General features: G+C 44.5%; 1 protein-coding gene across 2 annotated transcripts in view; it reads left to right on the forward strand.

The window, feature by feature from the left end:
* Window positions 1-13,967, forward strand: part of LOC139420445 (limb region 1 protein homolog) — a 142,073-nt gene that overhangs the window by 28,671 nt on the left and 99,435 nt on the right. For both annotated transcript variants that reach the window (XM_071170585.1, XM_071170586.1), the window contains 7 exons: window positions 3,283-3,409; window positions 4,307-4,375; window positions 4,656-4,720; window positions 5,197-5,269; window positions 11,471-11,557; window positions 12,818-12,894; window positions 13,768-13,845. In XM_071170585.1, the coding sequence (XP_071026686.1) occupies window positions 3,283-3,409; window positions 4,307-4,375; window positions 4,656-4,720; window positions 5,197-5,269; window positions 11,471-11,557; window positions 12,818-12,894; window positions 13,768-13,845 (576 nt within the window). The remainder of the gene's footprint in view (window positions 1-3,282; window positions 3,410-4,306; window positions 4,376-4,655; window positions 4,721-5,196; window positions 5,270-11,470; window positions 11,558-12,817; window positions 12,895-13,767; window positions 13,846-13,967) is intronic.

A 13,967-nucleotide genomic window follows, 5' to 3' on the forward strand; every position in this document is an offset into this window, starting at 1 on the left:
TTCAGCTCGGGCTGGCTCTGGATGCCATGGCACTCTCCCTTGCCTATTTTTAAACGAGTTTTAACTACGTTTTCCACGTTTTGATGATTGTGGCGACTGTCTGCAGTGCTTACCATTCTAATGAAAAAACACATCTTCAGTACTTAAGAAAATAATTATGCTAATTTGTTATGAAAGAGCAACAAGGAGAATGCAGTGTATAAGTAATGGAATATGTTATGTGATACTTGATTAATTGAAAGCTTGCAATTCAGACCCTCTGCTTCCTATCACTTGGTCAACCTTTGTCTGACACTCCACAGAAATAATATTAGGGGAGGTGACAGGCATTGCCTTTGCCCTAAATGATCTGAATGGGTAATGATTTGAGTCTTATAAATGATCGAGAGGCCTGGCCTAGAGGGAATACACCTTCAGCATGGCATGGGCTGCTGGTTAAGGTGGACCGAGGCACCCGAGCAGAGCCACCTCCTGCAGCAGGCCATGCAAGGTTCTATCCATCCCAGAGCCTCCTTAAGAGTGTGTGTGTGTGGGGGGGGATGTGACAGAAGTCCCTGAAAGCATTCCTCTCTCACCTCTTTCGAGATGCGTTCAGACATTCAACTGCTCTCCTCTTCTCCTCCACCATCTATCTATCTCTCCCCCTCCCTCTCTCCATCTCTCTCTGCATTGAGAGCTCCCTATTGGCCAGTTCAGCTCTGATGTGAGCTGCTAGACTGCAGCATCACAGTAGTTATGTACTCAGGATGAACTGAACACATTGGAGGATAGAGGTTTCAGTAAGCAGGTCAGGATAAAGGGCCTGTCATTAAACCATTTTAGAGCCGTGCACTATTTAGGGAATAGGGTGCCATTTGAGACGAAGACATATTCCCTCAGTATACCACATGAGATGCTTCTCTAGATATGAGGTTTTATAAGGTCTACTGAGGGAATGTCTTTGTCTCAAATGGCACCCTATTCCCAAAATAGTGTACAACTTATTTTGCCAGGGTCCATAGGGCTATATAGAGATTAGGGTGCCATTTGGGATGCAGACTACGTACAGTATATTCAAAACTCCTTTCCTCACTTTAGAGAATCAGTAGGCCTGCCTGCTGAGGTGCAGCAGATCGTACCAGACATGGCCACAATGGGGCGCTCTAGACTACTCCCACTGCTGTGCTAGAAAATTCTACACCGGTACCTTCTATCTAACCTACATGTGGGGGGGATACGTCAGTAATATGACAGTCTGTGTGTCCCCCAAATGGCTCCCTATATTGTGCAGTGCTTTTGACATAGTGCACTATATAGGGAATGCGGTGCCATTTGGGACACGAGCTTAGATTCAACAGCTCCACTGTATGTGTGGAGAGATTGTGTGTTTGAGATCATTGGTAAGTTAAGTGTTCAGTGTGTGAGATGTGGGCTCAATGTTGAGTTCAGACTTTTAAAAAGCAGTTACATTACATGAGGATCACTTTCAAACAGAGGATCACTGCACTATGTATTTATTTGATTGAACCTTGATAAGATTCATACTGTTATAGTATCTAGAGTTTACAAAATGGTACAGTAGAGATACATAATTATACACAACAAAGAATGACTAGGCTAGTCAGTTAGGAACAATTTCTTACTTACAATTACAGCCTACTGGGGAACTGTGGGTTAACTGCCTTGTTCAGGGGCAGAATGACAGATCTTTACCTTGTCAGCTCAGGGATTTGATCTAGCAACCTTTTGGTTACTGGCCAAGCGCTCTAACCACTAGGCTACCTGCAGCCCCATATATATACCTGGCTATAAACAAATTCCACACACCAGTTAGCGGATCACGATTTACCTAGTAACAAATTGATCATAGATGCCCAATTTGAGGCTAACCCACAAGCCCTGTGTAAGTCATGCTCTGCAGCCTATTCCTATAGTGCCAGACAGTATCTCCTCTACAGTGTTGTAAAACAGAGGTTGCGTCCCAAATGGCACCCTATCCCCTTTAAACGACACTACTTTTGACCAGACCCTATAGGCCCTGGTCAAAAGTAGTGCACTAGATAAGGAATATGGTGCCATTTGGAAGGCAGCCACTGTTTTCGCGTTCGTGTAGAGCCTGTCCGCCTCCACTGGCGGCGCGGGGGGTAAATGGACTCTTGTGTGAACAGGTAGAGAAGACTTTATTAACCACTCAGCAGTCTGTGACCCGGAAAACCCAAATTACCACAACTCCTGTCTGCGCTGGGCCGCAGGGCCGTGGGCGCGTTAAGAGCCCCCTAATCGTCCCCAGATGTAACGGGAGGCCTGCTCTTAATCTACACACAGGAGCGAGGCTTCACTTCAACTTGTTTTTTTATTTAACCGGACCCGACTCTGAGTCTGGATAGGCCCCTTTTAATATACTGTTGTAGAAGGTGCTTTAACATGGTCTTCTCTGGGATCAGTTAAGTATGCGTGGGGCCGTAAATATGGATCTGGGGATGCGTCCCAAACAGCCCCCTATTCCCTAAATGGTGCACTACTTGATCAGGCACCTATGAGCCCTGGTCAAAAGTAGTGCACTACATAGGGGTAGGGTGCCATTTTGGGACGTTCCCTGAATGTAAAGCAATGGCATTTTATTAAAAGTAGAGTGCAGCGTTAGTTTGGGTGATTTTATAGAGAAGGCACTGTAGTAGCTACATTGATATTTGAAGTAACGTAGTGAGGCTGCAGCAACACTGGTTGTGGGAAGACTGCAGTGTCTGTGGTTTCACTCTATGAACCAAGATTGCATCCCAAATGGCACCCTATTCAATAGTGCACCGCTTTTGACCAGGGCCCATACCAGCTCAGTGGCCTTGTGGGTAGTGTCTGACCTGAGATTGCAGGGTTGGGGTTTTGACCCCAGTCAAGTCATACCACAGACCCCAAAAATGGGACCCAATGCCTCTCTGCTTGGCACTCAGCATTAAGGTTAAGGATTGGGGTACCAATCTGTCGAACGCTACAGAAACAGGAGATTGGCCCATAGGGCAGGACGAGCCTTTCTGGCTCGTGCAAGGCTACCTACTTGTTTAACATAGGACTCTGGTCATGGGCTCTGGCCATTTGGAACTGGGCCCAAGTGATTCATTCAACTGATGTCATTTTTTAGAATGAGCTTGTTTTGCTGACCCTTCTTAGCCTTACTCAATTCCTAGGCAGTGTGAATAGCCTTAGGAGAACTTGGCAAAAATCACAGCTTTGTATGAATAAAAACGGTGACATGGCTGTTTTTGTTCATCACTTCTCTCTCCTCCATCTGTGTGTGTTTTCTCACAGGGCATTAAGTCACGGGTTCTAGAGACCTTTGTGATGCTCTTCCTCCTCGGACTGCTCATCCTAGGAATAGTCTGGGTGGCGTCCGCGCTCATCGACAATGACGCAGCCAGTATGGAGTCACTCTATGGTAAGGCTATGGGGATTTTGTGTGTCACAAATGGCACGCTATTCCCTATTTAGTGCACTACATTTGACCAGAGCTATATGGGCCTTAGTCAAAAGTAGTGGACTATGTAGGGAATAGGGTGGCATTATGGATGCAACCTCTGTTTTCTAGCTGTGTGGTTTGATGTACTGTACCAATCAAAAGTTTGGACACAGCTAATTATTCATGGATTTTTCTTTATTTTTATTTTTACAATTTTCTACATTGTAGAATAATAGTGAAGACATCAAAGCTGTGAAATAACACATGGAGTTATGTAGTAACCAAAAGTGTTAAACAAATCAAAATATATTTTATATTTGAGATTCTTCAAAGTAGCCACCCTTTGGTGATATACAGAAGATAGCCCTATTTGGTCAAAAGACAAGAACAGCTCAAATAAGCAAAGAAAAATGACAGTCCATCATTGACTGACCTTCATGTCTTAAAGTCATCTGGAAAATGACAAGAACTTCCACTCAACCTTAACCCAAATGAGATCGTTTGGTATGAGTTGGACTGCAAAGTGAAGGAAAAGCAGCCAACAAGTGCTCAGCATATGTGGCTCTCCTTCAAGACTGTTTGAAAAGCATTTCAGGTGAAGGTGGTTGAGAGAATGCCATGAGTGTGCAAAGCTGTCATCATGGCAAACGGTGGCTACTTTGAAGAATCTAAAATATATTTAGATTTGTTTAACACTTTTTGTGGTTACTACATGATTCCGTATGTGTTATTTCATACTGTTGATGTCTTCACTATTCTACAATGTAGAAAATAGTAAAAATAAAGAAAAACCCTTGAATGGGTAGGTGTGTCCGAACTTTTGACTGGTACTGTATTTGTTCAGCTTTAACTAACATTTCATCCCTTTTCCTTCAGATCTCTGGGAGTTCTACTTACCATACCTCTACTCCTGTATATCTCTGATGGGGGGACTGCTCCTCCTGAGTGAGTATTGTTGTTGAATCAATAGGAGCATAATCAATGGAATATGTGCAAATTGAATATTATCTTGATTGATGTGCGGCAGGTTCAGTAACACTTTTGATAGGGGCCTAAACTGTACAAGTGTACCAAGTTTCATGCTTTTAAGAAAAAGTGTATGGGGTGGGGGTGGGGGGGATCACATATGGCTTGGACTAGGTCATTTGTGTTGTAATCCCTAGGTCCCTAATATGCTGGAACTGTTTTGGTTGTGTCTCGCCACTTGTAACTTCTTCATCCCCAGTGTGTACTCCTGTGGGCCTGTCCAGAATGTTCACAGTCATGGGCCAGTTACTAGTCAAACCAACCGTGAGTGCTAACTTCCATTCCATGCTCTACCTCAAACGCCTTCATTGTGTTTTATAAGCGCCAGATGCCAGCCAAATAGCTGGCATACTAACCCTCATATGACTGGCTACCTAATTGACTTTAGCAAATTGCAGTACAGCAGATGCCACATTCAATTTTAAAGTGCACAAATGTTTTTGGGGGAGCATGCCCCTCCACTGCCTGGCTCCTTTTTTTTATTACGCTGGCTACTTCAGATTTTTGGGAACACATTGCTACATGTATTTATGTGTACTGTAAATATTTTAGTGACTTTATACGTTTGACCGACATGGACTTCTAGCTTTCCTCTGTCTGACTCTGAAATGGGTCATTTCTGCTATTAACATGTGCGACTTGTGGACACGAGGACTACAAACATGTCACCAACTCATCCACCCATCTGTTACTCTCCGGCCCCACTTCGGACCTTATTATAACCCATTTTGTCCCCTCAGATCCTGGAGGACCTGGATGAGCAGATTTACTGCGTTACTTTGCAAGAGGAAGCCCTTCAGAGGAGATTGAACGGTACGTTGTCAGTAGATCCTCGGCCAAAATTGTGCCCTATTTATATTTAGTGCGCTACTTTTGACCAGAGCTAGGGCTGTGAGGAAGCCAAATGACAACGTTCACTGTAATGACCGTTTGAATAGCGAAAACGACACACATTTTCTCTTATCAGCTCCTGACTACATGTGCTGCCATAGAAATGGAATGAATAGAAGTTCAATGTTTCCCCTATATGCATTTAGAATGCGCATCGCCGCTGCACACCCACATTTTTTTTTACATTAATTTTCCGGTTTGGAAAAGGCTTTCAGTGTAACCTTAAATGACTAAAACCATACTGAAAGTATGTAAAATAGATACTTTAACATTTTTATTTAACCTTTAGTCATGTAAGATCAAATTCTAACTTACCATGACTGCCTAATGGGGAACAGTGGGTTAACTGCCTTGTTCAGGGGCAGAACGACATGCCCAGAGGACCCGATTGGGGGCCAAATGGGTTTTGTTATAATGTTTGAGCATAAGAACACAATGGCAATACACGCCCATTACCCGACCCCAACAGGACCATCATCTATCCCTCTTTTCGATCCAGAAAAACCTTCTCTGTTGGCTAAAACAAGCAGACGACATCAAAATTTGAAAAAGGTTGAGATTTGGCTGTGAGCCAATGGGGTAACCGAGGTAACCACAAGTTGTTTTCCTCACAGGCGGGCAGGGCCGAGATGTTCTATTTTTGTACCGACTGGGACTATGAGTTTACCTGTCAAATTACCAGGGTTAGAGGTTCCAAGCCTGTTCTATTCATTCTATTTCTATGGGTGCTACTGCTATAGGGTGGGGTGCATTGCCTAGGCAACCAAAGACTTGTTTGCTACAACGCCTTGTTTGTTTTAGCAAGGAGCAATAAAGTTTCATCACGTTGTTAAGAGTCCATGTTACCGCAGAAAGCCATCCTACCTTCAGTCAGCTGTTCGTCCCCCCCATGACCGTCTGTTATACGGTAATTGTGCCAGCCCTAACCAGAGCTCTATGGTAATGCACTATCGGCTATAGGGATGCCATTTCGGACACAAACCAGGAAATGTGTTGGCACATTACAAGGAGATGACTGCACAATAGCAGAGGTGCATAAAGATGGCGGCCCCCATGCACTTACCACAAATTCCTAGTTTTTGCTCAGTGCGCCATATTGTACGTTGCTCTCCATTACTCTTTTTTTGTATGGTCGTTAGCAAAGCTCAACTTCAAGACGCCGGCAATTTGGCATTTATTGGCACATTGAACCATATCGCACGCTATAGTTTTAAAACTCAGTGGATAGTGCTAAAACTGATGTCCTGTCGTCTTTATGCACGTTCGCCATTGGGTCGTGATGGAGCGCTCCTGCACTGGAACCAATTAGCATTGACAAATCAGCCTCCCCACTCCACCCCTCTTTTTCTCGTTCTCATTTGCTTCCTTCTCTCTCTCGTCCCCTCTCTCCCTCTCTTCCCCCAACAACTCTCTCTCTTTCCCTGTCCTCTCTCTCTCCCCCTCTTTTTCTCTCTCGCTTTTTCTCTCTCGCTCTCTTTTTCTTTCTCTCGCTCTCTTTTTCTCTTTCTTTCCCTCCCTCGCTTTCTTTCCCTCCCTCGCTCGCTCTCTCTTTCACTTTTTCTAAAGGACAAGCTGCAGCTGCCATTGTCAGAGACCATAAATTACATTGGTGGAGAGTTTTAGAGTCAATTTAAGAACACAGCACACTGCCTTCCACTGGCACTACTGGCCAGGCGATTTCCTCATTTGATCTCTGGCCCCAGACTAGTAATGACAGGCCCCTCATTAGGAGGGAATTGAAATGGTCTTGGAGCGTAGCTGTGTCTCAAATGGCACATAGGGCTCTGGTCAAAAACAGTGCACTGTGTAGGGAACAGGGTGCCATTTGGGACGCAGACTGTATTTATTTCTGATGGTGGTGTAGTAGATGTTGGTGAAACATGTTGATAGACTACTACTAACTTGGCCAGGGATGGGCAACTGGTGGCGGCCCCCCTTTTTTGTAGGCCCGTGGATCAACTTCCCAAGACCCCAGAAAATGGTTTTTAAGAAATAATAATTTTGGCACTCAGTCGGGATCTCAACTTATTGTTGAATGTTAGAATAGTAGAATACACAAGGTGCCATTTCGAAATTTGGTTGTGCATCAGCAGTTTTTCACTCAATTAGCCCATGTCAGCTAAACATTTTTAGATTGGTAAATTAGTCTAGCAGCCAGCTATCTAAACGTACATTACCGACAGGGTTATCATTGATTTCGTTAGTCGCTCTCACTCATATCATGCTAGAGACTGCAAACATGTCTCTCCACCAAATGTGTAGAACTGCAGGAAATAAGCTGTAAAATTGCACATTTTTTCTCTCCACCCCATGTCAAAATGTGTAGATGTGCAGCATTATTGCTTTACAACTGCAAAATCTTCTCTACTCCCCATGGTTAAAAGGAAATGAAATCAAACTAAAAATAAATGTTATTTGCTGTCAAGAGGGCCGCTAAAATGTTTTACTTGCAACATACACTATTTGTCAACCTTTTATCTACCTACGGTCACTGTTCCCAAATTCCTTCTTTTAGTGTTGAAGAATCCCACAAAGCAGGAAGTATTTGGGGCGCCCGCCAAACATACTTTAATATCAAGTGAAGCACGCAACAAAGTGTACAGATGCAAGTAAATAAAGAGGATGAGTGTCTTTACAAACCAGGGAGGTACGGAAGATTGCTTGTGCTGATAGCGCTGTTTTCAAACGCTACGCCGGTGCTCCTCTCAATAGGTCTGCTATTGAGCTGTTTGGTTTCCTAGGGCTTATGCCAAATGCTGGTGCTTTGAACACCTGATAAAATAAGTGTAATCTGTTCCTTATCACCGGGACGAGGGTTTGATGTCGCCGTGAGTTGAACACAATAACCCCACTCCACGACTTCTCCAGTCCACCGGGGCGGCGCGGCCTAACTCCACCGCTCTCCCGTGGTGGAGAGAGCGAGAGCTGGGGAGAATAGCTATCGCTCAGACGCTAAGTAGCGAGATCCGTGTCGCCTTATCGGGAATCCCAGGAATGTTTTTTTTTTTTCACCACACACACACACTTGGGTGTAACTCGAAGGGTATGAGTGGAGGGTGAGGTTCCCTCTGATCTTTTCGAGAAGGAGGAAGAGGTTCAGGGATAGTTCACAGGACACACTCCACAAGCGCCCAATGTCCTCCTCGCTTGGCTTGCGTCCTCTGCATCCCTCGCCTGCCCGGCCGTAGATTAGACCTGTCTCATTACGCTTTGTTTATGTTTGCTGTTTTGGATTAACGAGACCGATCAATGGATTGGATTGATGTATATTTACTCTTCAAGGTTTTGAGTTTGCATCTCTTCTCTGTGCAATTACATCCCAAATAGCATTTAGGATTTGGTTGTTTGCTTTAGATGAGCAGGAGCGGTAGGTTATTCCGGCTGAGTGGCCGTGTGTGTGTGTGTGTGTGTGTGTGTGTGTGTGTGTGTTTACTCTGCGAGAGGTTTGATAGGACCATATGAACCGCAAGGAGACGCGCAGTGACACGCTCATTACAATATCAGATCTGGCTACCCTAGCCAGTGATGGGGAGCAAGCTTGTCCTTTTGAAAATGCACAGTGTTGCATGATTCATCTGCATATGTAATTCGCGTCAGGAGAATTGACATTATGCATAGTTTTACATTGGCCTGACAGAATGTGTCCTGAGCCCCCTCCACCAGGTGTCCCTGTTTGTTTGCTATGCTGTAGCCTATTTCATTGAGAGTCTAGCTATGTCCCCGTTGTCTCTCCTTCCTCCCAAAGTATGCACTTGTTCACATCCCTTGACTGAAAGGAAATGACTGGTATAAGAAATATGGCCGAAACATTTAGCCCATGCCTCCACCAATCCAATGATTTTAGATTTGTGGGAAGGAGTGAACAAATGCACACTTCAGGAGAAAAGGAGATATTATTGGGACGTGTTCTTTTGTTAAGTTACTGCAGTTTGGTGCATTGAGATAAATTTAAGTGTGTTGGTCATTTTAGGAAACGGATTATGCAAAGTTAGGCTCCATTTGATATTGTCCAATGTCACAAAATGTCTTCATAATGGATTAAGATATCCAATTATCTCTCTTTTGACGGTTTTCCCCCCTATACTTCTGGCCTTTTCTGAAAAGTGTCAATGCCTGGGTCTATGTAGTTCACGGCGTTCTATAGTGAGTGACAGGGATGGTTTCGATTTTTGACCTTATGCCACATCTTCAGACGCAGTAGCTAATTAGGTGAGAGGGCAACGTAACAATGACCCTATGCTAATGTAAAGGCCTTGCACCAGAGCTAGTCCAGTATTCCAACTCCAGTCCAGGGTTGTGTCCAAAAGCAGGAGCTCTAGACTAAAAAAGTGCACTATATAGGGAATAGGGTGCCATTTGGGATGCAGCTCAGACATGAGCTAAGCTGCTGTCTTAGTTGAGGCTCGCTAGCCCCTCTGGTTCCCTCTGTGGGTTTCGCGGCAGCAGCAGCGTGCTCTGGTCCAGATGCTTTGCGGCACGATGACCTTGCCAACGCCTCCGTCCGTCGCCTCCGCATGCTGCTTAGCATAATGTTAGGTGACGTAATCGCTAAACTATGGTGAAGGTTGGAGAGGAGAAGTTTCATTATTTTCGGCAGCAGTAGCAGCGTCGGTACGTGCAGGAACTCGGGAACTTTTTGGGGGACTGCTGTCTCCTCTGCTGCCAGTACCTTAATATATCTTGCTTTTGCTTGAAGGATGTCACTTCTTCAAATGCAATTATTCACTTTTCCTTTATCGTCTGCATTGTTGTTGTTTTTTATCATGTAATGATTTTGTTCTTGGTTGGTGGTCAGATAATTTGATGTTCCTAATAATAGTCATGGCTAGTTGGAGCTTTTTGTAAATATTATTTTTATTTCACCTTTATTTGACCAGGTAGGCCAGTTGAGAACAAGTTCTCATTTACAACTGCGACCTGGCTTGAAATTGATTTAGAGTCGGTGTGATAAGGTGTGATAAGGTGATGGCTGAGGATTTTGTTTTGCACACGTTCTCCAGATAGATGAGATGTCTTGTGGCTGAACAGTCACGGTGCCCCTCAGGACTCGATGTTGGGTCCGACTCAATTCTCAAATCACGTCCTGTTGAACTGCTCGTGACATTTCCTGTTGCATTGCGACTGCATTTGGTTTGAGGGTTCAAAGTTTCCCCAACTGCATTCCTGGGACAGGTATTAGGCAGGGCACAGACAGGATCCACTCTGGGGTTTTTTTCCACTAAACCTACTCTATCCTTTTTTTCTCTTTCTCGTTGTATCCCAAAGCCCATCCAGACAGGGTGTGTCATAATAGTTGGGGGGGGGGGAAATATTTGATCAAAGTGATTGGTTCTTCACCCCTGTAACAAAGATGAAAGATCATCTTTTTATTGCACGCTAGTAACAGTGTGACACTGAACTAATTAGTCTTGATCTGCCAATCACCCCAGGGGATGCAAATGGATACTCTTCCACTTGGCTTTGAGGGCTCCAACCTGTACGTCAAGGCTGGAAGGAAAACAGAGTAAAACAGATCAATTAGCCTTAAATGAGCTGCCCTTGTGGTTTTCCTGGAGAATCCCTCGCTGTCTTCTCCCTAGCCCCGGGAACCAGTTGGAGCATGCACCCGTTCGCTCGCTAGACAGCATTGACACAGGAGATTATTTTTTACTTGTTTGAGAGACCACATTGTTATGTACCCGTTCACGTGTTATGTGTTATGTACCCGTTACCCACACGTGTTATGTACCCGTTACCCGTTCAGATGGGATTTCTTAATAAAATAGGAGAAATGCCATAAAGGTTGAGGGTTGAAAATACAGAAGTAGTCAAGCTTTTTTATTAGAGGCTTTAGTGCAACCTTTCTGGAGAAAGAACTGCACCTACGTGAGCAGTGACTGAGACTTGCCATGACTATTAATTATTGTTGAACATTAATCATGTGTAGCTAATCGAACTGTCTGTTTAGCCTCCCTGTTTTTACCGAATTAACAAATATACCTTTTCAGTTATTTGGCAGATACTTGGCAGTCGAATCACAATGACTACGTGAGTGAGTGAAGTGTAAAGGTAAGTTAAAAGCTTGATAAAATGCCATTCCTGAGACCCTTATTTGATGTTCCCCTCCCCCCCTCTTGTCCACAGGGTCGACATCTCACTCTCATTCCCAAGGAAGTGCTCATCGACTCAACAAAGAATTGGACATCGTCCGAGATCAGAGGAATAAACTGGGTGAGTTGTTGGTGCCGCATTATGCTTTCTCAAATTATAATATGTATGGACAGATGCTGTCTTTCGGGACTTTGAATTTTCCATTGAAACATATGCAAAGAGGTAGGCTTTTCAGATATTGCTGAGAGCCAGCGAGCCTTTCTTTTCCCCCTCGGTCTTATTTCTTAATTTGGACACGTCCCAAAGCATTTCTGCCCGATAATTATTATTTTCCATCCTTTTTAGGATATTATAAATGAGGTACAATGGGTGCGCGCCAAGGCTTTTGGGGGTTGGGAGGGGGAGATGAGGCCACAAAGGCACTTAGGATATTGGACAAGATGCAAACTTTATATTGTGCCCAGCCTTTTAGTGATGTCATTAATTTAGCAGGAGGGTGCATATAGAGTGCGCCTTGGCAAACGTCACAGGCCGCCCAGCCTGGCACAAAGGGAGGGAGAGAGATGGGGGGGGGGGGTGAGAGAAGGATGGAGGGCGAGAGAGAAGGATGGAGGGCAAGTCAGTCAAGCTAGTCGTAAGGACACTGGACCACAGTATTGTAATGTCCTTTCTGAAATCCCTTTATATCACATGTCCTTTACTGTCCTTGGCCCATGCTGTGGTGTACTCTTCCGTCAGTCTTCAGAAGCTATCAATGCTGACATAATACTATTATAAGGCAGATTCTCAATGTGTAGAACGATTTAAACGATAGAGACCTATTCTCTGCAACCACCTATTTGTGTCAGAGCAAGAAGGCAGATCGGTAGCGGCACTGTCTGTCATCCTTTAACAGGTAGACCTATAAATCAAGTTGTTCATTTTAATCTCAGTTTTCTGTTTCATCTGTACTCCGTTATTGTTTCTATATAGCGAAGATAGACTTATTAAAGAGGAAGACTGATTTATGGTCTCTCTGATGAGAGAGCAGATAATGTTGGTGCCCACACTCACGATATGTTTTACCAAACCAAGTTGTACTAACTCTAGAAATAAACCCTGAAGCCATGAGGTTTCACGACTCACTTTTGATATATTAATGAAACAGTTTAGGAAAACAGTCTTTAATATCGTAAGTGATTCACTCTATTGATTTGAGGTATTGGTCGTATTTGCCTAAATGGTTAGAATCCCAAACTCAATGAATGTGGTGGTTTCCCAACTCAGACCTCTCTCCCCATCTCTTTCTTTGTCTTTCTTTCTCATCCCCTCTTTCTCGCTCTGTCCCCCTACCCACCCTCTCTCTCTCTCTCTCCTACCTTCCCTTCTTCCCTCCCCTAGAGAGGAGGAAGAAAGCCTCTGCATGGGAAAAGAACCTGCTCTACCCCATTGTGATGTTAATACTACTCACAGGGACGGTGAGTATTCAGATTGATACTACTGCAGCCAGTCACTCCCACTAAAGCCCCCCCCCCCCTGTTTCCCAATGGCATATGAAGCATAAAGCCTTGGTGGCTGCTGGGGAGTTTTCCCTGGTCAGCTTAGTTTGCAATCTCAAATAGCACCCTATTCTCTATGTAGTGCACTCCTTTTGTCCAGAGCCCTATGGCACCCTATCGTTTGTCCGGCCATGTTAATGTTAAGACTTCTATGAATGGTGGGTGGAGGAGTCGAACGCAGAGAGCAGGTAGTTCCGTACGTGGGATCTTTTATTCCAATGACAGCGGAAAAACGGACATGCAAAACACAAGGGCGCATGAAACAACCCTTCCAAACAAACAGGACTAAAACTGTCCGGAAAAATAGAGATCACAATAATCAACCAACACCATAAAACAGAGAACAAGCCCGCACAATAACCAGCGGGCCTAGTGCCCTTAAATAGCCTACAAACAAAACTAAACTCAAAACAGGTGTAACCAATTAGACCCAACTAACTGAAACAAAAGGAAAGGGAATCGATGGCAGCTAGTAGGCCGGCGACGACGACCGCCGAGCGCCGCCCGAACAGGAAGAGGCACCATCTTCGGCGGGATTCGTGACAGTTAAAGAAAAGGCTCCGCTAAATAGTCACACCGCTGAAGCAGCTGGGCTTTCGATTGAATCCATCCACGTGGAGTAATCTGCCTCTTTTAACATGCTCCTGTTGTACAGCTGCAGTGTGGAACTGCTTACAGAATACGTTTGCAGAGTACAGAGAAACAAACCCATGATTAGTTCCGTCTTGTCTTTGATTTGATCTTTTTAGCTAAATCCCTCTGTTTCTCAACTCTCCTCCTCCTCCTCTCTAGACCATCTCAGTCCTACTGGTGGCGCTGAATATCCTCTATCTGCTGGTGGATGAGACTGCCATGCCAAAGGGATCAGAGGTAGGCTATAATGGCGAGAGAGACTTACTTCCTGTTCCCCTTATGAACAGATTCACATCAGAGGCCGTTTCTTTTTTATACAAGCCCTAACGCACGCACACACAGGTAAATCCGGAGCGAGG

Source organism: Oncorhynchus clarkii, chromosome 11 (genome assembly GCF_045791955.1).
Source record: "Oncorhynchus clarkii lewisi isolate Uvic-CL-2024 chromosome 11, UVic_Ocla_1.0, whole genome shotgun sequence".
In the NCBI taxonomy this organism is placed as follows: Eukaryota; Metazoa; Chordata; class Actinopteri; order Salmoniformes; family Salmonidae; genus Oncorhynchus; species Oncorhynchus clarkii.